Source organism: Pelmatolapia mariae, linkage group LG17, assembly GCF_036321145.2.
Source record: "Pelmatolapia mariae isolate MD_Pm_ZW linkage group LG17, Pm_UMD_F_2, whole genome shotgun sequence".
Classification (NCBI taxonomy): Eukaryota; Metazoa; Chordata; class Actinopteri; order Cichliformes; family Cichlidae; genus Pelmatolapia; species Pelmatolapia mariae.
The window spans coordinates 38,990,361-39,017,597 of record NC_086242.1 but is presented as its reverse complement, the minus strand read 5'-3'; the positions used below and the strand labels follow the sequence as shown (position 1 = coordinate 39,017,597).

General features: G+C 41.0%; 1 protein-coding gene across 2 annotated transcripts in view; it reads left to right on the top strand.

Moving 5' to 3' along the window:
- chst11 (carbohydrate (chondroitin 4) sulfotransferase 11) overlaps positions 1–25,485 on the top strand; it is a 96,931-nt gene extending 71,446 nt beyond the window's left edge. For both annotated transcript variants that reach the window (XM_063501082.1, XM_063501081.1), the window contains exons 3-4: positions 18,323–18,552; positions 18,657–25,485. In XM_063501082.1, coding sequence (XP_063357152.1) covers positions 18,323–18,552; positions 18,657–19,278 — 852 coding nt within the window. In that variant the 3' untranslated portion in view covers positions 19,279–25,485. The remainder of the gene's footprint in view (positions 1–18,322; positions 18,553–18,656) is intronic.
- The last annotated feature ends 1,752 nt before the right edge of the window (positions 25,486–27,237 follow it).

Sequence of the window (27,237 nt, the reverse complement as noted above, 5' to 3'; positions counted from 1 at the left end):
TCTTTTGTTATTTCATAATGTGTACTAAACTGTAGTTAAAATAAATGTCAGGCTTCCTTTATTTCATATATTGTAGCCTGTAAATCAGGTTTGAGAGTCAGAGCTGAGGAGAAAACTTTGGCTCTCTCTGCTGCTCCATCAGTGACCCTCCCCCTCCCCCCGCGCACCTGCACTGCAGCTCGCAAACTTTTGCAGGGCATGTGACGTCATTCAGTCCACAGTCGGAGTAGCCGTTTAAATGGAGCTCTGAAGACTGCAAAGCTTTCTGCAGGTAAGATTTCACATTTTTACTATATGAAAACTGCAAATGCTGTCTTTCTAAGAAACGAAAGAAAAAGGTATCTTACATTAAGTTTAATTTTTTTAAACTTAATGACACGCCAGTAAATATACTTTTTTTTTCGAATAATGCATAAAGTTCGTCTCAATCTATATTTTATTGCAATTAACTATGCACAATTTTTCTTATAATTGAACATAGGGACAAAAACCGATTCCTTCGTGATATATTTAACACTAAATTTTATGCCAAACCTACCGTCCCCTCCCCCTCAATTCTTGGCATTTTCTATCTGTATTTCTCTTCAGTCTCGCTCTTAGAAATATAAAATTAACGTAAGAAATTATTATTGGATCTGGATTTCAGTTTAAAAGGGAAAAATGTACGCTTAATTACAGTAAAAACATGATTTTTGCAAGAAAACCTGAAGTTAGAGATTTTTGGCAGTTTCAGTGAGTAAAAATCTATAATGAAAAATCCTATGCAGTGTTTTGGTTGCAGACCTGTGTGAGTTCCAGGCTTTTAACAAAGCAGCTTAGTGGAATGCTTTTTAATTGTTCACAAACTTTATTAAAGATAACAAGCGCCCAAACTGTGGTTTGTACCATTTTATTTGGGGTATCTCTTTAAGGCATTTTATAGCTAGACTGGGTTTTTTCCCTTTTTAAGTCACAGATTTAGCCTAGATTTAGTCGAAAGGCACTTATATTCCGAGCGCTTTAATCTTTTGTTAAAACCCAACCTCAGTCGCCCAGCTATAACATCTATCAAGTTAGCATTTCAAAATATGTAAAGGAAACGGCTTTCGTTGTCTTAAAGTGTTTACAATCCAAAATGACTGAAATCATTGTCCTCCTTTATCCATCAAATATAAACGTTCCCACGTGTTTACGCCAACATGGAGTTTTATGGTGGTGTCGATGTTTCAGTGACTGAGTGGCGTCTGTCCGTCCAGTATATTTACTGGTGTAGCCGCACATCAGCATGACCCAGCTGAGCAGCGTGCTCTGTTTAGCCTCGTTTGTCTCATTCCTCACGTTTGTTTTTCACTGTCAAACATAACTGGACAGAAGGCCTGGCGCTGTGCTGCTGAAGTGGGCTTCAGACAGTGTTTTCTGTGGAACATCAAGGCTGTCATGTAGTATTCATTTGGCTATTCAAAGTAAATAATGTACATGCTTATACAAAATGTAAGCCTTTGTATAGTGTGTTATATTTGTGCCTTCCAACAATTGAAAGTGTGTTTATGTGTTGTCTCTTTGGCTGCTATGTTTTAGTGTTAAAATAAGACTCACCTTGGAGGCAACAATAATCAACAATAATCAATAATCAATGACCTTAATGACCTTGTAGTACCATATCACCCTATTAAAGCACTTCGCTCTGGCACTTCAGGCTTACTTGTTGTTCCTAGAGTATTTAAAGGTAGAATGGGAGGCAGAGCCTTCAGTTTTCAGGCTCCTCTTCTGTGGAACCAGCTTCCAGTTTGGATTCAGGAGACAGACACTATCTCTACTTTCAGGATTAGGCTTCAAATACTTCAGATACTTCATATTTTTTCAATATTATAGTTTTATCTTCTTTTGAAAAACCAGCCTGTTTCAGTACACTTCTCAATAATCATGATTGATCAGATATTATAATATTTGCCTTATTTAAGACAATTACAAATTATTAAAGTCTGACAGTTTGTTTTTGTTTTTTTACAAAAATAGTTTTATGGTGAATTATTTTACCAGCAGTAACTAGTTAGTATCTGATTTGCCCAGATGCAATAAGTAGCTGTGAAAACAAAATGTATCAAAGTCAATTGGCTGTTGTTTCATTTTGTAAGTACATTACTCAATAATTGATCCCATGTTTCTGTAATCTTTAAAATACTAAATTTTAAAGTGCTTACTACATATCTTGGGTACAAATTTTTGAGTAAACCATTCAGCCTACAGTTGGGTTAGGCATTTCCTGCAAATATATACAAGCAGAACCCAGTTTGTAATAAAATCTACAGTTGCATATATGTTGTAAAGTTAACCGTCCACATTGTGTTTTGTGTTATTTGTAGAGAAACCCTGTGCGAAGGTCAAGAGGCCGTGGAGTGAAGTGGAGAAAACAGCAGTACAAAGACGGTTATCAGCTTTTCTGATTTGTCCTTTTGGCAAGCATACAAACAAATCAAGTACTTAATGATCACTTTGTTGGTGTAAGTCATGAAAAGTAGTTACACATACCTCAACATATGCAGATGTTTAATAATCAGAGTTCATTGTATTTACCAGTTCCCTAAGGAAAGTTTCACATTGAACGTCCCCATTTAGGTTAAAGTGGAGTGTATTTGTGTTAAAAACATCCCCAAAAGTCCTATGCATACGGCATACTAATGACTATACTTGGATATGTTTTGGGATTTTTTTTCTAAAAATAGTATCATGTCCCTTTTTCAGTATAAATCTATCCATGAAGTCTGTAAACAATTTATCAATGATCCCCACACTCAAGCAAGGGTTATGTTAAAAAAAGAACCTTCATTATGTCTAAGATTTAAAAATACGGAACAAATACCAATCAGAATGAGGACTAAGATAAAGAAATCCATCCAAAAAAGTAGTTACACATACCTCAACATATGCAGATGTTTAATAATCAGAGTTCATTGTATTTACCAGTTCCCTAAGGAAAGTTTCCCATTGAATGTCCCCATTTAGGTTAAAGCGGAGTGTATTTGTGTTTAAAAACGTCCCCAGAAGTCATAAGAATATGGCATACTAATGACAATAGTTGGATATGCTTTGTATTTTTTAAAACAAAATAGTATCATGTACTTTTTTTCATGTATACATGAAGTTCAAGAACAATTTATCAATGATCACCACACAGAAGAGTTATGTTGTAAAACCCTTCATTATGTCTAAGATTTGGAAATATGAAACAAATACCAATCAGAATGAGGACTAAGATAAAGCAATCCATCCCCCAAATCATTATACATACTTTAACATAAGCAAATATTTAATAATCATATTCATTGTATTTACCAGTTCCCTAAGGAAAGTTTCCCATTGACTGTCCCCATTTAGGTTAAAGAGGAGTGTATTTGTGTTAGAAACGTCCCCAAAAGTCAAAAGAGTCAGATGTACCAATAACTATAGTTGGATATGTTTTTGCAATTTTTAAATGGAGGTATATTTCTGTATTTAGTGTTAATCAGTTAATGGTTAATGGTCACTGATCGTTAATGACCATCAGTGAATGATCACTGTACTCTGGTACTATACCAATTCAATTCAATTTCATTTATGTATATCCTTTTGATTGTCCTCATTCAGGTTAACCCAGTGCATTTTTGTTAGAAATGTCCCCAGAAGTCATAAGAGTCATCTTTTTTGGCAGTTTTCAATTGTCTCTTGTCTATTTGTTATTCATGTTAAATCTACTCGTAACATCAGTGAAAACTAAAATTAAGAAATCCATTCTAAAATCGTACAGCTTGTCTTATCACTCACAGATCTTTAATACTGTACTTATTGGTGCCCTGAGGTAAAGGATATTTTGATTGGTTCTAATGTAGGTTAAAGAAGTGTGTTTATTAATAATTAAATTAAATCTTTTATGATAGGTTTGCTTCAAAGTTTGGATAGTTTCTGCAAATGAAATGAACCCTTAGTAATTGTGTACAAATGATCTCTGTTAACAATTCATAGTTGAAATTAGAAATTTCTTTTTTCATTTAAATATAATATAAAAACTAGGTTAACTGTCTAATGTTTGCCTATTTAACTTATGTTTATCTACTCAGGGCTAACCAAGCTGAAGCAGCATCATGAGAAATGCCTGAAACGTAAAAAAAAAAAAAAAAAAAAAAAAGATCTGCAAAATCCGGATTCCTCAAGGAATGAGATTGAGTGTCTTCTTTCAGGTATGGAGGCAACAAAAACACAATAGAATAAGAAAACAGATCAAGATGAAGACAGGGGACCAGGGACTTCTTCCCAGTGAACATATTTGGAAGCAAAGTTCTTGCCTTACAATTTGCTGGTAACAAACACTCAGTAGTACAGATGATTTTTTTCCCCAAGTTTCTCTGCATTAATGATGTGCATGTATACTCCCAAAAAAACACAGTAGTAATAAATGCAGTCAAAAATTTAAATTGTTCTATGGCCGAGACAATGGACATAGTTTTGATTTCTTCAAGATAAATAGAGACCTTAACTATTGTTTAGATTATTGTAAGATTGGGTAGTTAACCTTACATTGTACTTTGAAGGACTTGCCTTTAAGGGAAGTAATATCCCCAAAACTGACATAAAATAACTTGTGTATGTGTGTATTGCTGAAGACCCCAAAGGGAAGTAAGTGTTAGGATGCCTGGGTCGTTGACCCATGGTTTTGAGTTTAGAAATGATAAATAATATAATAGTCTTTGGTTTCTTTGTTAGTTCTGTCTTTTTGTTTTTGTCTCTGTGTAATCCTTAGTTGCCGTCTCCCCTGTCTGCTATATCCACTCAGTGTCTGTCTGCCCTGGTCCCATGTCTCTCTGTTGTAGTGCCTGCCTGTGAGTTTGTGTCTGTAAGTTCAGTCTGTGTTATGTTTCCTGTTTTACTTTGAAAGTCCGTGTCTTATGTTAATGTATCTGGTTTTGCTTCCCCTGTTTCGTTAGGCCTGATTTGCCCCAGCTGTGTTTCCCTCCTGTTACTCATTCCCTGATTGCTCCCTCTGTGTGTTTAAGCCCTGTGTTTCTCTGTGTCGCGATCTACCCTCATCTTGCTGTGTGTTCTGTCCGTTTGCCAGTGTAAGTTTATTTTGTATTCCTTGATTTGTTACTTTTTGAGTTTAGCATTAAAGCTGTATTTGAGTTCACGTTTTGCCTCCGAGTTTCTTCACTTTGGGTCCTCCTACTACGATTCCTGCCTGCACACAGCCTACACATGACAGTAAGGTCCCCAAAACTGACATAAAATAGTTTGTGTATGTGTGTGTGTGTGTGTTGCTGAAGACCTCAAATGGAAGTAAGGTCCCCAAAAGTGGCATAAAATAGTTTGTGTATGTGTGTGTTGCTGAAGACCCCAAATGGAAGTAAGGTCCCCAAAAGTGGCATAAAATAGTTTGTGTATGTGTGTGTTGCTGAAGACCCCAAATGGAAGTAAGGTCCCCAAAAGTGGCATAAAATAGTTTGTGTATGTGTGTGTTGCTGAAGACCCCAAATGGAAGTAAGGTCCCCAAAAGTGGCATAAAATAGTTTATGTGTGTGTGTTGCTGAAGACCCCAAATGGAAGTAAGGTCCCCAAAAGTGACATAAAATAGTTTGTGTATGTGTGTGTTGCTGAAGACCCCAAATGGAAGTAAGGTCCCCAAAAGTGACATAAAATAGTTTGTTTATCTGTGTATCGCTGAAGACCCCAAAGGGGACATTAAACATTCCCAGTCCCCAATGGGAGGGTAAAAATACTGTCTGGACAAAAGTTGCTTAAAATGAAACTCTCAAGTGATTTTTTATTTCTGTGGTCTTGGAGGAGTAAAACTCACTTGCCAGCTTGCTTCTAAACCATACAGAAAGTGGTGTCCCCAAAGGGTGGGAGTTAAGATATGCGACCCCAAATGGGACTTAAGCGGGTATGTGTGTGTGTGTGTGTGTGTGTGTGTGTGTGTGTGTGTGTGTGTGTGTTTTCTCGTGCGTCCTCTCCTGCACTCCCTGGAATTGGCACCCTGGGCCAGATTATGCAGGAACACAGCAGCTGAGACTGGCACAGACTTGAAAGAAGCGTCACACCTTTCACCCACAGCAAAAAAGCCAAAGCAGCTGTCTTGAGTGTTCCTCTGCTGTAAAGCCATCAGACCGGAGCACAGCCATACGCTGTGGGTGTGGGTTCTAAGATGTGTGCGCAGGAAGCTGGATAAGTCACTCTGGGTTTAAAGACAAAGGGATTTAGAGGAGGAGGCTTTACTCGTTTTTGTCTCTGCCTATCTCTACAGGCTGCATATAAACAGGGCTGAAGAAAGGCGGTGAAAAAAGAGAGACAAAGGGATTTAAAGGGGATGAGTGCTCTGTTTTGCTCTCGGAGAAGATAAACTGTGTGCATGAAAGAGGAGCTATAGTACAGAAGGCCGTAGAGAAATGGATTAGAGAAATGCATAAATAAGACTTTGTGTGTCATTGAGATGAAAAAGCAAATGTTTCGTGATCTTGAAATTACAAGCTTCTTTACTTAAAACCATAAAATAATTATATTGTGTGGTTACACAGAACACACGAAGTTCAAACCAAGCTCGATTCCAGCAGACGTCCTTCCAGAAGGCCTTTGGCTCATACTTTGAATTTTTAGAAAAACTAATCTTGAATTGTTTTGTGATTCCACTTTAGTCTTCTTTTGTATGTAACTGTGTATTAAAGTAGGTTATAGTGCTCATTAACATTACCTGCTCCACACTAAGCTTTCATAATGCAGTGGAAAGTCCCCGAAGCCTCAACGACTACCGCCCAGTAGCCCTCACCCCCATCATCACAAAGTGCTTAGAGCAGCTGGTCCTAGCACACTTCAAATCCTTTCCTCTACTCCCTCTTCACCCACGACTGCAGACCTGCCGGTGGTTCCAACACCATCATTAAGTTTGCAGATGACACCACGGTGATTGGCCTCATCAGTGACAACGATGAGGCCGCCTACAGGGAGGAGGTGGATCGTCTGGCTGAGTGGTGCGACACCAACAACCTGCTGCTCAACACCGAGAAGACCAAGGAGCTCATCGTGGACTACAGGAGGAATGCTGACCCACATCCACCCATCTACATTAAAGGGACGGCTGTAGAGCATGTGAGCAGCTTCAAGTTCCTGGGAGTCCACATCTCCGAGGATCTCATCTGGACAACCAACTGCTCCAAGCTGGTCAAGAAGGCTCACCAGCGCCTCTTCTTCTTGAGGACTCTGAGGAAGAACCACCTGTCCTCAGACATCCTGGTGAACTTCTATCGCTGAACCATCGAGAGCATCCTGACCAACTGTATAACAGTCTGGTACAGGAGCTGCTCTGCCTCGGACCGGAAGGCGTCGCAGAGGGTCGTGAAAACTGCCCAGCGCATCGCCGGAGCACCACTTCCTGCCATAAAGTACATCTACAGGAAGCGGTGTCTGAAAAGGGCTGGGAAAATCATCAAAGACCCCAGTCACCCATCACATGGACTCCTCAGCCTCCTGCCCTCTGGGAGGCGCTACAGGAGACCACCAGGTACCGGAACAGCTTCTTCCCTACAGCTGTCAGACTCCTGAACTCTGCCCCCTGACATCTGACCCACGTTAAACTCATGGACTGGACATACACACACACACAACCACTAGCACTTTATATAGCCTCTGTAGAAAGTAGCCACATATTTCACTTATCTTCACTGCACTACTGTATGATTCTGTATAAACAATCATTCTGTACAATACGATAATTATAATTCTACAACTGTTTACAACTGTTTATAACTTGCATATTTCTGTATAGTTTCATACTTATATCCTGTTCATAGCCTGTACATAGCTTGTATACCCACTACAGCCTGTACATACTTATAGTTATAGCATATTCATAACAGACCTTCATACCGTGTACATTATAACATACCTATAACAGACCCATTTCTGTAATATATCTATATATCTATATTATTGCTAATATATATTTTGTAATATATCTATATCATGGCTAAAGCACTTCTGGATGGATGCAAACTGCATTTCGTTGCCTTGTACCTGTGACATGTGCAATGACAATAAGGTTGAATTCTATTCTATTCTATTCTGTTCTATTCAAAGCAAAAAAAAAGCAACGGAATTAACAAACAATCCTGACTAATGACCAAAAAGGACAAACTGAAATAATGAGCTCAATAGGACTGTTTTTTTTATTATTATTGTTATTTTGGAAATTGTACATTGTATATCATTTTATTTTCACTTTTCTACCAAAATAATAACTATTGACGCTTATTTTGAGTGATCATTGAGTGCATGTTCTTACATTAAAACCAAAGGAATCTCAGAGCTTAGCTTTAGCAGTGTTATCTATCTGAAAATCAGACTGGACTGATAACACAGCAGCTCTACTTTACACTGACTGCAGCAGAGTTAACAGTGCATAATTTTCTTGATAATGTAGACGTCTAAACCCAAACAAATTCTTGTTTGCTGCATTTGAGGCCATCAAATCACAAACTCGAACAAACAAAACAAACAGAAAAGAGAATATAGTTGTCACTGGGTTTTATTGAAATCCTATTTCTCATTTTTTCCTTCGACGTCTCTTCTCTGATTTTTTTCTCCCTGAGGGGTGAAACACACGATGCAGAGAGAAAAAGTAAAGTGCTCATGAGAGGAAGAAGAAACTTTGATTGCACTGAGGGAAAGTCAGAGCACTTTGTCATTATCTTGTCTTTGGTGCTCTGATTATACCCCACACTTTTCTCTTTGCTGTTTAGTTGCACAGACACACGCTGGTTCTCTGCACAAGTGTATATTTAAGTTCAACACACTGTTGATCCAGAGATGTACATCAGCGCGCACGTTCTACATATACAAACAGTAAACACATATCACTGCACAAATGTACGGCCTCCGGGTTCATTTCATTCTCTCGTGTCACTGCGCCGCCTGCTTAATTTAACTCTTTGTTGCATTTTAACCCTGGAAAGTAAAACAGACGTCTGTATTACGAGGCCTCGTATCCAGAGAGGAACATAAATAACAAAGTAAATATGAGTAAAACATTTTTAAGGCTCACGTTTTAACAGTCACAGGAATGCATTATTAGTCATTAACTTCTGAATCCATTAGCTACGTTTTTTAAAAAAAAACAAGGATATACTCTCCGCTTTCACTCTGTTAAGCAGTCAGTGGTTCTTCTTCAGACCAACAAACTAAAATCGACACTCTCACTTGTGTGTTTCATTTTTCCTGGTCAGGTAAAACCAGCTGGCAGAGCAGGTGTCCACAGCATAAAACCCTTGCACATCCAAAGAGTTTACAGTATAACATGTACATGCACATCACATATAGGTTTCATACTGAACCATGCTCTCTGAATAGAGCTTTATATGTCTGCGGACACTGTCATGTTCTTCACATGAACTTTAAAACATTGGGCTGACATCAGAGATAAAGTGTAAAGACTATTCTCTGTCTTTGTGGGTTAGCTTTCACCTGTGAAGGAGGTCTGTCTCTGGGCTCAGGTTGCTGGTTTAACGTTACCGTGGGATAGGGACGGCCGGCCTTACCCAGGTGTCGGATATCCTGGAGTTTAAAGCATGAAATGACCATGCTGCAGAGCTCACTAACCTCCTGTCCTCCTGTCACATGCATGCATGAGAAGGATTCGGTGCCTACCCCCAGAGTTACAACACTGTTAGGGTTGAAAAGCTACAGATCGTCACAAGACACTAAAGACTCTCCATAAAACCTCTGCCAGTTAAATTCTTATGATGGTCTGTTAACAGCTCCCTTAGTGAGGGCGAGGCCTCCGGGCTCCACTGCTGCTTTTACAGATAAACACCCAGGGCTGTGTGTCAAACTGTAGCCTCTAATGAAACATCTGTGACTGACTGCTGCTCAGGGTGGTGTTTTGGGGATTCCCAGATTATTTTTACTTTATTAGCAGTACTTTTAACTGCTACTGCGAATGTGTTAAGAAGTGAACCCTGCAGCAAGTAGCATCATAGCGAGCGTGTATCTGTGTGTGTTTGCATGTTTACTTGACCTTGATGGCACCTGGCAGGAAAGCTCAGTGCTTCTAGCCACTGGCATGAACACTGTCTCCATTCATGGCCTTCCCACACTGCCCTTATGTAACAGCGTCAGCACAAAAATTATGAATCAGTAGATTCACAGATTTAAAGCTGTAGAAAGGCTGCTTTTCTGATGCTGGGTATTTAAACATTGCACCAGAGCAGTCGAGTTTAGGCATCTGTGGTAAGTAAGTGCAATTTGTTAACTGAATATGAGGCTGACAGGCAGATTGGCATGACATCAGTAAATATGTCAGAATCATCAGGAGCCAATGTATGTGAGTTAGTTAACTGATCATATCCAGCTAGTAGGACACGAGGTCGAGAGCATTCTTGTTCTCAGTTTGCCACTGAAATCCTCTGAATCTGCACAACAGAGTCACAGAGTTCAAAGTTAGCATGACTCACAGAATATCACTGATGGTGGGAAACATGCCTCGTATAAATGTTTTACATTTCCCTGAGAGCTGTTGACTTGAAGTTGCCGGCTGCTGTTGTAGCTCAACACTTTACTGAAGAAGGTAATAACCACGACCACAGCTTTCCATAAAACATCAAAGCGGGACAAGAGCATCAAAAACAAACTCATTTTAGACTTTCTCAGTCATGCAGTAATCTGATTTTCCAGTTTCAGTGTAGCAGAGACAGAGAGGGCTAAAATGTATTTAAAATGTATCCAGTTACACTGTAACAGTCACACTTGCTACTTTGAATGAAGCTGCTATCAGCAGCTACACCCGAGTGCTGTCTGTGTATAAAAGCCAGCAAGACTCAACAAATTTAGCATTACAAACATTCTGCTTTACAATCAAATATTTAACATTAAGCTTATTATTTTCTGCAGTTTTCTGTATTTGCCTACTCCTCCTTCAGAGCAGCTCAGTAGACAGCTGTGCTCTTTTTCTAGGTATGAATGTATGAGGAATGAATATGAAGCAGAGTGCTTCAGAAAAAGAGTGTGTGCTCTCAGTTATCCCACTGGAAAAATACAGGTAAAGAAAAACTTTTCCTCAGATCCAGTCGGTGTCTCCGTGGCTGCAGGCGGTTATTGTGTCATGATGACTGGCCCAGTTTCTCCTCAGCAGCTACTGGACTTCTCATAAATGACATAGTGGAAAAGTCCATGTACTGCTGGTCTTATTGGAAAGGATGAATCTGCCTCATAAAGCTTTCATAGCAGAGCTCACCTTGTTACCTTTCATGCAGCGACCCGTTAAGCTCTATGGTTGCAAATCAGGTGTTATTTGGTACAGTTGTGGCACACTGGCAGCTTTATGCCTGCCTGCTTTATGAATGCCAGCCTGTGCGCACAGACACAGACTGCCTTTAGTGCTCAGTGTGTGTGACAGAGAGGTGCTTTGATGAATCCTATTGATCTTTGTTTAGCTGTCTTCACAGCTGGCGAGCAGAGAGAGAAGCTAACTCAGCGACCCGAGACGAGGAGTGCAGACGGATGAATTTTTAGGAGACAAAACGGAAAAGGCATTCTTATGATAATAAGCACCATGGAGCTAAAGACAGGATACGTGTTGATGCTGCACTTCACCCTCTCGACACTGGACTTTCTTCTTTTCACACACCCACTGTAAAGTCTTCAAAAACACAAGGCAAACACAAAATAAATAGGACGGTTAAATGTACACAGGAGTAATGACTGTTGCAGCGTATAAATTGCAATAAGGGGCAGAATTTTAACTTCATGAATGAACAATGCCTCTCTAAACAAAGTGAGGTATTAATCAAATGCATTAGTTTCTCTCTTTCAGCACCTTAGGGGTCACCACAGTGGAGCGTCTGGCTCCCCACCATCACCCTCTGCATAGCCTCTGTATTCATGTGGTCTACTTCTTCTGCACGTGTCCAAACCGTCTCAACCTTGCTGCTCTAACTGTGTCTCCAAAGCACCTGAGCCGTCCTGATGCACTTGTTTCTAATCCTGTCCATTGTCGTCACTCCCAATGACAGTCTGTCCATTTCCAGCCTTTTGTTATGTCTCACTACTGTCTCATGAATCTCCCCTTTCACTTTTGCTGCTGTGCTTCTGTCACATATTTTTCACCTCTCTTGTGCGTCGTCCATTGCTTCACACGGTTGACCTCAGGTATTTAAACTCATCCACCTCCACTACCTGTACTCCTTGCAGCTGTCACACTGTCGTCTTCTCGTTCACACACATGTATTCTGTCCTGCTTCTGATGACCTTCATCCCTCTTCTCTCCAAAGCATACCTCAACCACACCAGGTTGTCTTCTATCTGTTCCCTGCTGTCACTACGGATCATGATGTCATCGATCATAGTCTGCAGACACTCCCGTCTGATCTCATCTGTCAGCCATCACCATTGCAAAGAATTAGAGCTGATTGCTGATGTGATCCCATCCCTGCCTTAAACAGATCTGTTCACATACTCACACATATATGTGAGTATGTGTCACACTCATATATGTGCTGCTCCAGCCTCACATACTTCTTTGCCACGCCTGATTCCTTCAGTACCACAGTTCCTCTCCAGGCATGCTATCATATGCTTTCTCTCTATCCACAGAAGCACAGTGCTGCTCTCCTGACCTTTTCTGTGCTTCTCCATCAACACTCTCAAAGCAAACATTGCATCTGTAGTGCTCCTTCTTGGCATGGCTATACTGCTGCTCACTGATTATCAGCCCGCCAAGAACTCTTTCACATATTTTCTTGGTATGGCTCATCAGCTTTATCTCTCTGTAGTTACTCCAGCTCTGCACATCATCATTGTTCTTGAAAATTGGCACTTTGTCTCCATTCCTCAAGCATTTCATCCTCCAAGATTGTGTTAAAAAAAGTCCACTGTATGTCATCAGGACCAACCACCTTTCCACTCTTCATAGCTGCCCTCATGTTGTCCTTACTCATCCATCTGCCTCTCTCTCTTATTTTCTTTCTTCACAAACCCCTTAACACACTCCCTTCGATCATTAGTACATTTCCTTTCTAACTTAGTCTGTCAGTCTAGCCAGTAAAGTCCATTTCCCCTTCTATCTGCACCATTGTAGACCAGTTTGAGTCCATCTCCCAAGCTCCTAGCCTCCCCCTTATTTACCCTGGACTACTGTATAGATATATATACAGTATATCTACTCTCCTTTTCACCAGTCGTATCAGCCAGCTCTGTCTCTTTGCCAGTCATAGTCTGCAGTCATAGTCTTTCCTTCTCACTCGCTGCATCCTTGTCCATTTTGTTCTTTTCCCTAACCTTTTGGTCCTCAGCATTTAGCTTATGCTGAAGAAACATCCTCAGGTCATTAATATGAGACAAATTGTGAATTTCTTACTTTTGCACCGTGAAAATTCATGACCACAAGCTCTAACTGGAACATTCAAGTAAGATAACTCTTTATAAGATAAGATAACTCTTTATTGTCATTGCACAGTCATACATAGTACAATAGTACAATGAAATTGGAAAACTGCATGTGTTACATGTAACACAACAAGATACGACACAACGCAACACAACCAACACAACCAACACAACACAGTATAATAACTTAGTAATACAAAAGAAGAATAAGTGTATGTGTATTGCACACTGTTATTATTGCACATTAATTATTATTGCACCTTGTTATAAATATAAATATTATTATTATTATTACTGTTTTTACCGTTGTTAACCCCCCCCAAAAAAGTCCAGGTAGGTAGCCAGTCAGGTCAGCTATTTGCATTGATTAGGGCTATTGCCCTGTTGTAAAAGCTGTCCTTGAGTCTATTTGTTCAGGACCTCAGCAGCCTGAACCTCCTGCCAGACGGCAGCAGCTTAAACACCCCGTGTCCTGGGTGTGTACCGTCCCGTAGGATGCTGCGTGCCCTCTTGAGACAGCGAGTGCTGTACAGGTCCTTCAGGGAGGGAAGAGGATGTCCAGTGATTTTTTGGGCCATATTGATGACCCTCTGAAGTGCCTTTCTGTGTGCTGTGGTGCAGCTGGAGAACCAAACACCGATGCAATATGTCAGCACACTTTCAATGCAGCAGCGGTAGAAGACGGTCAGCAGCTCCTTCTTCAGGTCCATTTTTCTGAGGATTCTCAGAAAGTGTATTTTTAGTCATCTTTAGCTACATAGTAAAAGTCTTTAAGACCTAATCTGTACTAAAACTGTTTGATTAGTAACAGAAGATGATTTACTGTCAAATAGAAAATATGGTTGGTTCAATCTTTATTTTAGCTTTCAGAATATTTTACACTTGTTATAACTTTGTTACAATACAGAAACACAGGTTATAGTACACGTATATAAAACTACTGTCAAGGGTAGCCAAGGCAGCCAATGAACAGTCTGATGAAGGCTCTGTCACAGACTTTGGTCAAATCAAAGTGACCAAACTGATGTGGAGTAACCCTGAGACTTCTTGCGTCCCTGGCTTGCTTTGCTTTGTTGAGACTTTAGGATCTACGTTTGTATGTAACCTAGTTTACAGACTTTCACTGGAATATGTTTCTTCTGTCCTTTAGTAATCACTTCCTGGCTTCCTTTCTTTATCTCTTTCTTTGCTATCATCAGCAGATTAGGAGGAAGCTATTCATTACCACCACGGCGACAAGCCGCTCAGCGCTGATACACAGATGATATTTCAAACTCATAACAACTTTCAGAGACAATAACACAGTCGTGGTGAGGAAATGAAGACTTGAAATATTGAAACACATTCTCCATGTTGCCCTTTCATCACTTTCTCACACATTTTAACAACAAATGTGCAACAAGGAGAGGATGTGCATTTCCCATCATCTCGAAACCTCAGGATAAGGAAGTAAAGCCTTCCCTGTTTGCAGATACGCTGCTGACAATGACTTTCATGGTGGGATTAAGGATTTCCAGTCCCCCAGTTTTCTCATAGTTTTGATGGTGTTTGCCAGAGAGAAATAAGGACTAAACCTTCACTTCCATATCAGTGCATAGTGCCTGTAACACTAAGTAATTCATCATCTAGTATACCTGCATGCAGAAACTGCTGAGCTGGATGTTTGAGGCTCTTATTGGAAGAGATCAAACTGAATTAGCCATAAAATGTGACGCAGCTAACTACTTTTATAGCTGTGGTTTTATGACATTTTATGACACTGGCTATTATTTGGTGCCATTTCACTAGCTTGTGTCCACAAAGTATCAGGGCAGAAATGTGCAAGCATATTTGCTAGTGCTGTAGTCTGCTGTCCAGTGGGAAAAGCTCGACATGGCCAGAGGTCAGTGACCTCCACCACATCTCATCTCCTCCTCCTGCTTTTCATCCCTGTCCTCACTCTTCATCAAAACCCCACAAGAGACTTCACAGGGCTGCCTAAAGATGAGATAAGTGGTAGAAAGTGATCCCAGAGAAAGAAGAGAGATGAGAGGAAAACCGAGGCCAAGCCTGAGAAGATCCCCTTGTCTCTTTTCCCGAGTTAAATACAGTTTAAACTGTGCTGAGATGGAGGGTTGCATGTCTGCTGCAACATTTGAGGGAATTATAGCTTGATGCTCCCACTTCTTCCTTTTCTTTAAGAGTTTCATCAACAAAGAGCTCTTATGCCTTAGTGGGCTTTGATGCTTTGGAGTTGATGAACATGAATAAGGAGAACTGCAAAATGCATAAAAGAGCAAACAAGTGGGAGACGCAGAAAAGGAGGACTTCATCTTGACTGGAGACTTTCATTGTCCATCCTGAAAAAGCTCCACTTCCCTTTCCCAAAAGCAGGAGTAACAATGGGAATAAGGACGCCCACTATTGCTTTAATTCTAATAAAGACAGCAAAGTTTGAAAATACTCTTTTATCTTTGCCCAATGAAGAATGTTTCTTTTAAGAGATCTAGATATTACGTTTTCTACAAAAGATCTGGTGGGAATAAAATATTGTATCTTGTGCAAAAAAGCAAATCTTAGTTTAAAATAAATTATAGTTTTGTGCAGAGCTGTCTATTATGACAGGAAGTAATTTTTTGGTCAGGGAGAGCAAGATTCGCACGTGTATTTTATTTATTTATTTATTTTTACTACACAAAATTACATTTGACTGCAAAATATCGTAAGTGCTGGGTAACCTTGTTTTTGTATAGGGATATAACCAAAATACAACCAATTGGCAATGTTTTACACTGAGGCCCAGCCAGTGTGAGTCAGTGTGAGTCAGTGTGAGTCAGTGTGCTTCTTATAACTGAGACACTACTGTGCAAACAATTGTCAGGAGACAGGTTGGACCACCAGGTGACTCACAGTATGAAACTGCTTTGCAAACCTGTCCACATCATTTTTTACAAAGAAACTGTTAAAAAATAGTAAATGTAGAGTATTTTTGTGAGATATACTTAAATGAACTAAGCACTAGATAAGTGAACAGAAAGATAGTGAGAAAAAACTATTGTAAATACTTTATTTTTTGGTTTAGTTCAAGTGTATTTTATAGATATCATTGTCAAATGATTGTGATTTTATGTCTTATGGACTTATGGGGGGCAGCACGGTGGCATGAAGGCCCCTGGGTCCGACTCCCCCATGTAGCCGGGGCCTTTCTGTACTCCAGCTTCCTCCCACAGTCCAAAGACATGCAGTTAGTAGGGTTGGGTTAAGTGATTATAATTGCCCGTAGGTGTGACTATCCTTTTCTATGTGTTTGCCCTGCGATAGACTGGTCGCCTGTCCAGGGTGTACCGCGCCTCTTGCCCCAGCTGGGATCGTTGTAGACTTGTTAGCTACGGGATAACAGGAGCACATCGTGCAATCCCCTACTGTAAAAGATTAGCTTTCCCCATGATGCTGTAGCAAGCTGTGCGTGTGATGAACTGCACACTTGGAGACCTGTTTTGAAAGCTGGCGTCAAAGAGAATCACATGCAAACCTCTTTAGTCAAAGCTGTCTTCATGTACAGACTCCCTGTTAGCCCCAGTGTTGTTTCATTACTTCATGTCAGCATCTCTCCCACCCTCTCAGCCCCTGACAGTGTATCACTGAAAGGCCATGGCTGTGTGGAGAGTGGTAAGGCTGCAGGCCACAGTAAAATCAATTTAGATACTGTGAGGAACCCAGAGCACTGCCCTACAGGGGAATGTAGACCCAGAGGAAAAATAATCAAGAGGCATGAGCAAACATTCCTGCCCCTAAAATGCAAAACTTCCATACTGCTCTTAGTATTCTCATTTCTTTCTGTAACCTCATCCTTTCTCTCCTGCCACGATCCGCTTCACCACAGGCATCACTGGGACGGTGAAATATGCCTCCGATAAATGATTACCGACTGGAGCCACTCATACTCGCAGGATCTGTAATATTCTCCAGTATCATTATTTTCCTCCACACACATGGACTAATCTCTATCACAGTCTGTGGAATGACTCAAATAAGGCAAAAAGATAGAGTGAATAAAGAGATGAGTATGATAATAAAGCCTAAGATTGATAACTCACTATCTAACTGCCTGTCTTTTCCATATCCGTCTTCATGCCCTCTTCCTGATTCATTTCAGTTGTAGAGTGCTCGGCTCTGCTTTTTCTCACTGCCGTGTTAGTGACCAAGAGCATTAAAACATCTTTAAGTTTCAGAACAAATGTGTGAAATAATATTTTATTATTCTGCTACAATAACTAGGGTAGTGAGTTAAATATGAATGTTGGTGACTGATACAGTATGTTCCCATTTAGCTGAATTATTGTAAACAAAAATCCCACAATTGTCACATTTTGTTACATTTGGTACAAATGACTTGCACAGATTTTAGCTAATGATGAAGTGTTATTGCATTTAATTATTGGATTCCTTATCAGTTCAACTTGTAATAAAACCAATAGGCAGTTCATTTTTGTTTGTTTGTTTTGTTCATCCCTTCACACAGATTACAGCCGGGCTGTCACTGGGACACACACTTCCAAACTAGTAACATGGGAATTGGAGCTTTTCATTGGGTAAATGAAAAGCTCCACTAAAACACAAACCATGAGTTTTTCTTCTTTAATCTTGTGGTTAGCTGAACCCAATCAATCACAGCTGAAAAAAAAAGATTTATTTTTTATATCAGCCTAAAGAGGGTTCATTGGTTTATCTGGTAATTATCCTGAAAGATAAGTTGGCTAACCACCCAGTTTGTGCTGGGAACCAGTGTTTGTTCAGGGACCTTTATTGCACATCACACATTGTTTACTCATGGATTCTTTTCAACTCTGTGCTGTAAACTACATAATTAAAGTAAAACAGTGGCACTGACTGTTCACATCTTATGTTATACTTACCCTCCAGAAGCCTTTTATTTGAATTTCACAGTAGTCTCTCTCTCTCTCAGACGGAGTTATCAGGAGCTGCTCTCCTCCACCAGGCCAGGAGGGATCAGGTAGTCGATGCCTGTCGGGTCTACAGCGCATCGAGTCGTAAGCGGAGAGTCCTGACACCCGGAGACCTCAAACACCTCGTGGTGGATGAAGACCATGAGCTTATCTACTGCTATGTCCCCAAGGTGGCCTGTACCAACTGGAAACGTGTCATGATGGTGCTTACAGGCCGGGGCAAGTACAGGTGAGTTTGGTACTGTACCTATTAGCCAGTAATTAGAGAAGAGACAGAGAGGAAGGAAAATAAGTGCTTCTGTTGATCTTCACTGTCTCGTGCCTCTCATGCAGTGACCCAATGGAAATTCCTTCCAATGAAGCCCACGTTCCCTCCAACCTTAAGACACTGAATCAATACAGCATTGCCGAGATCAATCACCGCCTCAAGAACTACCTCAAGTTCCTTTTTGTTCGTGAGCCCTTCGAGAGGCTGGTTTCTGCATATCGCAACAAGTTCACCCTCAAGTACAACTCATCCTTCCACAAGCGCTTTGGCACCCGAATCATCCGCCGCTACCGCAAGAACGCCACGCAGGATGCCCTGCTCAACGGGGCTGATGTCAAATTCAAAGAGTTCATTGAGTATCTGGTGGACCCGGCCACACAGCGGGACGGACTCAACGAGCACTGGCAGACTGTGTACCAGCTCTGTCACCCGTGTCACATCCACTATGACATGGTGGGCAAGTATGAGACACTGGAGGAGGATGCAAACTACCTGTTGCAGCTGGTGGGTGTAGGTGACTCCCTGCGCTTCCCGACCTACGCCAAGTCCACTCGTACCACGGATGCTATGACGGCTCAGTTCTTCAGCAATATCAGCACTCAGCAGCAGATCCAGCTCTACCAGCTTTACAAGTTAGACTTCCTCATGTTCAACTACTCCATACCCAGCTACCTGAGGTTGGAGTAATGGTGGACAGAGATGGGACTCTGAGAGCGGCTGATTCGGTCAAACAGATAAAAGGAAATGAGCGAAGGGCAGAATTTTATGGGAACAAACTTGATTTAAAAAACTGTAAAATTGATGTGTAAACAGGTGCCGGAGGTGTGTGATTTTCTGGGAATAATTCAGAGGATGTTCAGTCAGCACTGACTGGACAGGGATGTGGGCTAAATGGACTAGACGCATGCAAAGACTGAAATGTGTGGGTGAAGCAGGTCTTCATGGTTGTTATCCTCAGAGGATGGACTGGATGAGGGATTCTCCTGATGTTGTTCCCTACACGTTTAAGCAAACTGCTGACAAATTAGGCTGCTTCAGATTCTGCAAAGCAAACAGCGTCCTCGCACGTGCCCTGACCCCAAAGCATTACGGGGGCTAAGTCTCCCCCTCCTTCTGATCAATATAGAAACTCCGCCAAATTGTAAGACACACTTCACATCTTCCACCGAGCTCTCGGCGTGGCGAGCTAGTACCCATTATGCTTGCTCTCATTAGATTCATACAGCTGAGAGGGAAACTGCCTCATCACCACCTCGAGGATTACTGCAGTTGATGGCTACGATTCCACTCTCAAGACCTCCACATTAGTAGTGCGGCGGTGCAGCCTGCAGCCGACAGCTCGCTGTCACTGGTTTCACATTAGTTTGTCGGCCCTTCTGCCACAGCAGTGAAGTGCTTACGTATCATTGCCTGTAACACCAAGCATCCTTAATACTTTGAGCTACAGAACGTGTCTGGAAAGGTACAGGATTCGCTCAGTGGGCGCACCAGCCTGCCTCTAACCTACAAGACAAGAGACGGCCTGTGTGGCTGTTAAAGGGTTAAAGGTGCTGAGTCTCATTACCGCCATGCCCTGCATAGAGGAGCTTAGTGGACGTGCCCCTGCTCCAACAACCAAACCTGTTTTTCAGTAAATGATCCTCTCTTCTCGTCTTCATGCTTTATTTGTTTTTATTGTCTTATGAATCACTGCTGCGAGCAGCAATGAAAAGATTATTTAATTTGCTTTGTTGTTGAAACTAAGATGGAAAGAATTTAATATTTTATTTTCATGGGCTGAAAAACATTTAGGACACTTTAGAGAAGTTCAAACTTTTGTTCTGTCATTCTGACTGTCAGCGTTTTCATTTCTTGTGGTACATTTTTGGCCCTTGGCTTTGTCTTTCTGTGCTTCAGATCATTCGAAATTTATGTTTTTTTACATTTCTATTGTCAGACATTTGGTGCCAAAATGGCTGAGGGCCTCAGAGACCCACAGTCACTGTTAAGTACACATCATTGCCATTTAGGACATCCCAAAGAAGACATGTCAACAATCGACATAACAGAGAAAGGATCCTGTAATGTGATTAATGTTGTGTAATGTCAATAACTACACTCTTCATCACAGCCTGGTGTGTAAGTATTTACGCAGGAGGGAGGAGGGGCTGCCTGTCACACACTATAGCGACAGAGGGAGTCGTTTTGTGTTTTATACCAATTTGTAAATTTCAATCCACTCCAGCTTCAAATTAAGAGACCTTGTTTCTATTAGCAGTGCATATGAGTGTACCAGAGACGTTCTCTATCTCTGTGCTAGTAAGAAGAAGACAATGTAAAAAAAGGTGTTTTAATTGTGAAGCTTTATTGGTAATGATAACTAACCACCTATCAGAGCTGATATGCTGTATTGCCATGTTGTAAACAAATACCAAACTCCCGGGTCCTGCTCTTGATTGTGATGATATTGCATTATCAGATCTTGAAAACCCCTGTAGTCATCATTATTTAGACGGTTCCTTTATCACAAACCAATCTCAAAGGGCTGCGCAAGCTGTATAACATAAAGTCTAACATTATGGGTGTCTGGATCCACAGCGTTAGAATATTTTATTTATATAGCACCAAATCACAACAACAACAATCACCTTAAGGTGCTTTATATTGTGAGGTAAAGACCTGAGAATAATAGAGAGAACAACAACTGCCTTTGAAGCACTTTGGCGACAGTGGGAAGGAAAAACTCCCTTTTAACCCTCTCAGGCTCAAATTAAGTTTTTGTTGCTAATGCACAACCAAGTCCTGCAGTGGTACTTCTGAGTAAAAAAAACTCATAAAATATGTATGTGGGGTAATCAGGTTGTTAGTGTTTTAACTGTTGCAAATCGGCAACGCCTGCCTTGAGAGGGTTAACAGGAAGAACCCTCCAGCAGAAGCAGGCTCAGGGAGATCAGCAGATCTTGTGGTTAATATAGTCAATTTAATTCAATTCAGGATAATTCCATGTTTTTGTATCACACCAAATAACAACAACAACAATCGCCTCGAGGTGCTTTAGGTTGCAAAGTAAAGACCCTCAAAATGTGAAATGTTTGGCTTTGACGAGAGCGTTCCAGCGGTGATGACGTGGTGACGGTAGGGTTATCACAGCTTGGGCTTGATCACTAATTTTGATCTCATCCTGAGAGATTAGCAAAACAAGCGTAAATATATATATAACACTACTGATTGTACTTCATTAAGGATTTTGATGGTTTTTGAGTCACTAGCTCTTTGGAGTTGCAGTATGACGTTTCCTTTCTGATAGAATAAATCCAGGTCCACTCTACTTGAAAACTGTCTCATTATGACCCCTGGTTAGTCAGCACATCTAAATCAGATTACACATACGCCTTTTTCCCCCTTGGGCTGGATGTTTTAGCTGCAAATCCCTTCTTGTTGCTTTGGACTCATTGCTGGTGTCCATTTGTGCACATGCCCGTGTCTGGAGGTTCGAATAAAACAGCCTTAGTTTTCCTTTTTAACACCCACAGACATCTGGCTCTAATAAAGGAAAGAGTCTACTGGGCTGGCATGTTGCCCCGGTCCTCATCCTCCAGCAGAAACAATGGTTATATTCTCATCTGGGCCTCCTCCTGGGTCAGGCGCACACAAATACACTCACACACCAGCACTGCTGCTGAGGTTAATGCCACGCAGCGTCTTACTCAGCAGTTATAGGGAAAGCCACGAGCAGGCAGAACCTCACACTGTCAGAGCTCAGTTTAAACTGCTCATTTTGCGCCCAGAATGAAAGACAAACAATGCACAAAGGACCTCTTAACCTGCAAACAAGCCATTACAGCGGTCTCTCTTCGCACTCCGGTTTCTCTCCTCCTACATCGCTCCAGAAGCGGCCCCCTGGTTTAAAAACAAAACCAGAACAAAAAGGCTCAGTGTCAGTGATCAGTACTGTCCATGCAGGAAAACGCAGCCTGCTTAAGCAAACAGAGCTGCTTTAAAAAGCCCACAGGGACTCCAGCAGCCCTGAGAGGCCCCCGCTGCCTCAGTCTCTCAGTTACAAACAAGCAGCGATATTTAAAGTTATTTTTTCCTCCATAGTTGTGTCTATATTGAAGACTAGCTAGTGGGTATATTCATGTTGTTTCTGAACGACGTCTGCTTTTAGACTGAACTACACATTTGCTGTCTTCTAACAGCAGTTTTCCTCTTGAGGATGAGTAGATGATGTTATTTTTCTGCTTTACTTTTATTTTTATTTTATTGTATTGACACCCAGATTTTGTAATTACAAGAAAGAATCGTTTCAGAAGCGGGAAAATTGTGTTTGAAGTGAAATTTCCTGAAAATTTGATGGTAGAAAGTTCAAATGGAATACTGACTCAGTTCTGTGCTTTGGAGTGGTTTGTCAGTGTGCCTGGCTCATGATATATACAGTGTAAAAGATGGACATATCTAATATAATCTGATGTATTTGTTAGTGACATTCAGCTATGCAGGCTGGAGCTGAGCATTTCTGTCATTCTGAGTGAAAACAGGAGACACGGTGCAACACCTGGCCTTGAATTGTCCCAAAGGCTGAGAGGACTCTTTGTCAGTGATGATGTCAACAGGTTAAGTCTTTTAGTGTAAATACACTTATTTGGTCAGGTCATTTATTTGTTTTTTGCTTTCAGAGTTCAGATTGTTAACATGCTAAAAAAAGAGCTGATTATAAAGGTAGAAGATACAATTTAAGTGGGTGAGCACGCTGCTATTTTGGCTAATGACCTGCTCGTTTTGTCACCTGTTTCCCCCCAAACGCTGCAAGCTCTCAGTCGGCTCACTCGCTAACTCACAGCAGTGGAGACACAAAGGTAGTTTCAAACTTGTTTTCTTAGTGTGTAAACACAGTCTCTCTCTCTGTGGGATACTTTTCATCAGCAGAGACACCATATTTGAAAATAAGCATCATATCATCAGCACAGAAGGACAAAGCCGGGATGATTTCTTACATTCGTTCTCTGCCTGTGTCGTGTCAGACATATCTGAGTCCCAGTACAGGATATTTTTGTACAGTTCAAACATGATGTCATTCATTCTGCTGTTGTTTTTTGAGCTGTGACGTTTGTATGTGATATTTATGACTTACTTTGGTTGCCTCATACATACACACACAGACACACACTACTACTCTCATTTTTCTGTGCCTTTCATTCAGAGGCGACACAGAGACACAGTGAGGCACAACACCTATTTCCTGCAGTCACATTAGGACAGAAGGCGTACATGCTCAGTTATAACCTTACTCATACCTGCAATAAAGAAGTGACCCCATCAGGTATGACTTCAGCTTTATTTTTAGAAATCTGTGGGACGGACAAAATGATCCTGGAAACTTTGTTCTAAAACTACAAACAAACGAGTGTTCGTCAGAAGCTGCTCAGTTTATTACAGCTTGGATTATTTGGAGTATTTTGTCCAACAAACTGGTAATACCAGTATCACCACAACAGGATAGTGTTAAAGACACACAAGTCAGAGCAGTCAAAGGATGAAAAAAGTTGTGGACATTTTATCCCCCACCAGTTGCAAGCGCTTGGAAGTTGTTGGCAGTCGCTATAAAATCGACTGTCTCAGTGTTGTAGGCCTCTAAGTGAGCCGCTGGTTGCAAGAGAAACGTGGGTATTCCCTGACTGGTTGGAGAACAGTTGGAGGTTTTTTGACTTCACCCAGTGGCTGCCAGCAGCTTCCAGCAACCACTTGCCAACTGGTTGGGGAATAGACATTTTCCCCTCGCAAACAGATGTTGCCAGATGGGTGCGACTGGTCTCTAGACTTAAACCACTTTATTTTTAGGTCAAACAGCAACAGACTCAGCCAAAATATCTGCAACAATCCCAACAACTAGCAGAGCAGAATGGTATGAATATATGCAGCACAGATTTGTTATCCAACTAGCACCAGAACAAGCTAACATTCTGACAGTTGAAAACTTTGTTAAATATAACCGTACAAAATTAACTATCAAATGTAAATCTTTCTAAAGTGTTTATGAAGTACACAGGCCGAAAACGGTACCTACATAGTAAAATCAGATTTCCAAAAAAGTTAACCATCTTTTCCCAGTTATTGATCCTGTTTAAGATGCAAATAGTTAACTTGGTTGTAACACTGTTACTCTTGCCAATAAATATTTAATAGCAATGACTCCAAAACTAACAACCCAAGTTATAATAAACTGAGATGGTGTTTATTATAAGTGATCTTAGTCAGTGTTTGAAAAGTTAGACGAGAGCCTGAGTAGGCCTGCCCTTCGCATGCTCAGTGACATCTAGGCACGTTTTCAAATCAGTTAGCATTAGCATGGGCATGACCTGACCTGGCCAAGCAGGTTTCACGTGTCTCTGTGTCGCCCTGACGTTGTGTACGTCCTCCTTCAGCAGAGGTCCCACACCTCTCGTGATTCCAGCTGCTTCCCGTGCTGCTCAGTGGCACGGATGTTGCGCTGTAATGTGTGGGTGACCTTTTAATTTAAACGATCAGTGTGTGATGCTGCGTTATTCCATATCATCAGCGTCTTCACCATGTGTGCTGTATCAAAGAGCTATGTGTCAGTGGAGTTTGTGCACGTGTGTGCACGCTACCACTGCTCCAGGAAGTCCAGACCCTCATTCCAACATGTACCATTAATTTATTTATTTATTCCTAGATACCGGCCCATACTGCTTCCCTGCTCACGTTACCGTGGCAACACACCCAAATTTTCTATATGTTGCTTTTCCTCGTGGGACAGCCTCTCGCTGTGCTCTTTTACTCTGTTCATTTTCAGGTGTACTTTCCAAAATCATGAATAATGAATAATGTACACTGTGTGGGAGAGTGGGGTGGATCCTACAGCAGCGTGACCCGCGGTTTATCCTGTTTTCACAATAAAATGACACTGAAATTCACATTGTCTGTGTCTCCTTCTGTCTTGTGTGGAACTCGTGTACGCTTCTATCTACGGGGTTGGTGGATTATCTAGCTCCTAACTAGTCTGGCCATTTTTATTGACATTCCACTTCAGAAAGGCGATGTCTCTGTCGTGATGCACAAAGTAATTTACCACACTTGTCAATATGTTTTACTGTTATGGGCAATAACTGACCATTCCAATCACAGGGCATCGAATACTGCTGCTCTGTCAGGTGGTGCTTGGATAGGATCAGAAATTTTAGAGAAAGTATGTCCCATCACAATAATCTATGCAGACAAGCTGTAACAAACTCATTGTGATTAAATCTGACTTTAAGTGTCCATATGGGACAGGTTTGCAGTAACAGACCTGTTACAATAGTTGAAACAGAGACGTCTTGCCACTAGGTCATCTCACATTACACAGTTTCAGATGAAACGTGATTTGGATGTGTCGGCGTGTCAGCTGACTGAGAAGTGTTAGGCAGGTGATTTGAACATTTTCTAACTATTTTACGAGTGTTGTCATTATTTCCTCCTGCAAGAACAGGAAACTACAATTCATACAGAGTCACTAAAATTAGAAGGAAAAAGTTTGATGAGTCTTAATTTTAATTGTAGGGTTGATGTAAACACTATGACTCTGTCAGTCCCCCGTTGAATGGGTGGTGTAATGGTGTGAACTCTGTTTTTCAGCACATGACCATCATAGCCAGCCTACCTGTGGACCTACATATCGATCCTTTTAGAAGAACTTTTTACAAACAGCTCTCCTTCACCGGCCAGTTATCCAAGACCATCCAGAAATTCCCAGAACCACAGTGTCACTGTGTCTAGGCAGGGTCCTGATTTACAGTCAAGCAGGTAACCCAAATGTCTGACCTTTGTTTCGTCTTGTAAATGGTAAATGGACTGGCTCTTATATAGCGTTTTTCTGCTCAAAGTGCTTACTTACTATTGCAACAACACATCATCAGTAGGGTAAAACTAACCATGATGGCCTAAAACCAGCTCGCATTCCCTATTAATGGGTGAATTCTGCTACAAAACAACAGAAAAAGTCGACATCGAAGGATTAATACTCCATAGGTCAATTCAAATGACGGTATTATTCTGTCAGCAAGTCAGCAAGTGTCTCTAAGTGTGTAATTTTTCTAATGTGTTACTGTTTAAATTTTGGGCAGTGAATTGGCATCAGTTGTTATTGCAGAGCTAATGTGATGTAATTATTTATAGACAATAATCTGGATGACAAATCTGAACTGTGAAACCATTAAAACAGTGTGTCATGTAATGTGGCTCCAGCTTCCCGCCACCACATGGATATAAAATCACAATAAAAGACATTCGTGACCCGACATACACGACTCCTCAGCCTGCAAGTCTCTAGGTTCTCTAGCAGGCTCTCTCCAAACGACAAGCAATTAAATGCAATTTTATACATATATAAAATGATTTTTATATTTTGCACACCTATGGTACAGACAGTGCAGATATACAAACTGGCGGTCAAGACTGACTAGTCTGAATGTTTTCTGGACCGTCTACTTTGCCAGGAAGAGGAATTAGAGGGAGCACATGGCATCTTTTATTCTGGATACTTGATGACACATTTCGCTTTGATGAAAAACTCTTAGCCACTGTGCAAATCTGTCTTAGACAAGACGGTGATGATGTATCGCATTCTCAAGAAGCTACAGATGCAGAGCTAGCAGAATGATGCATGAGCCA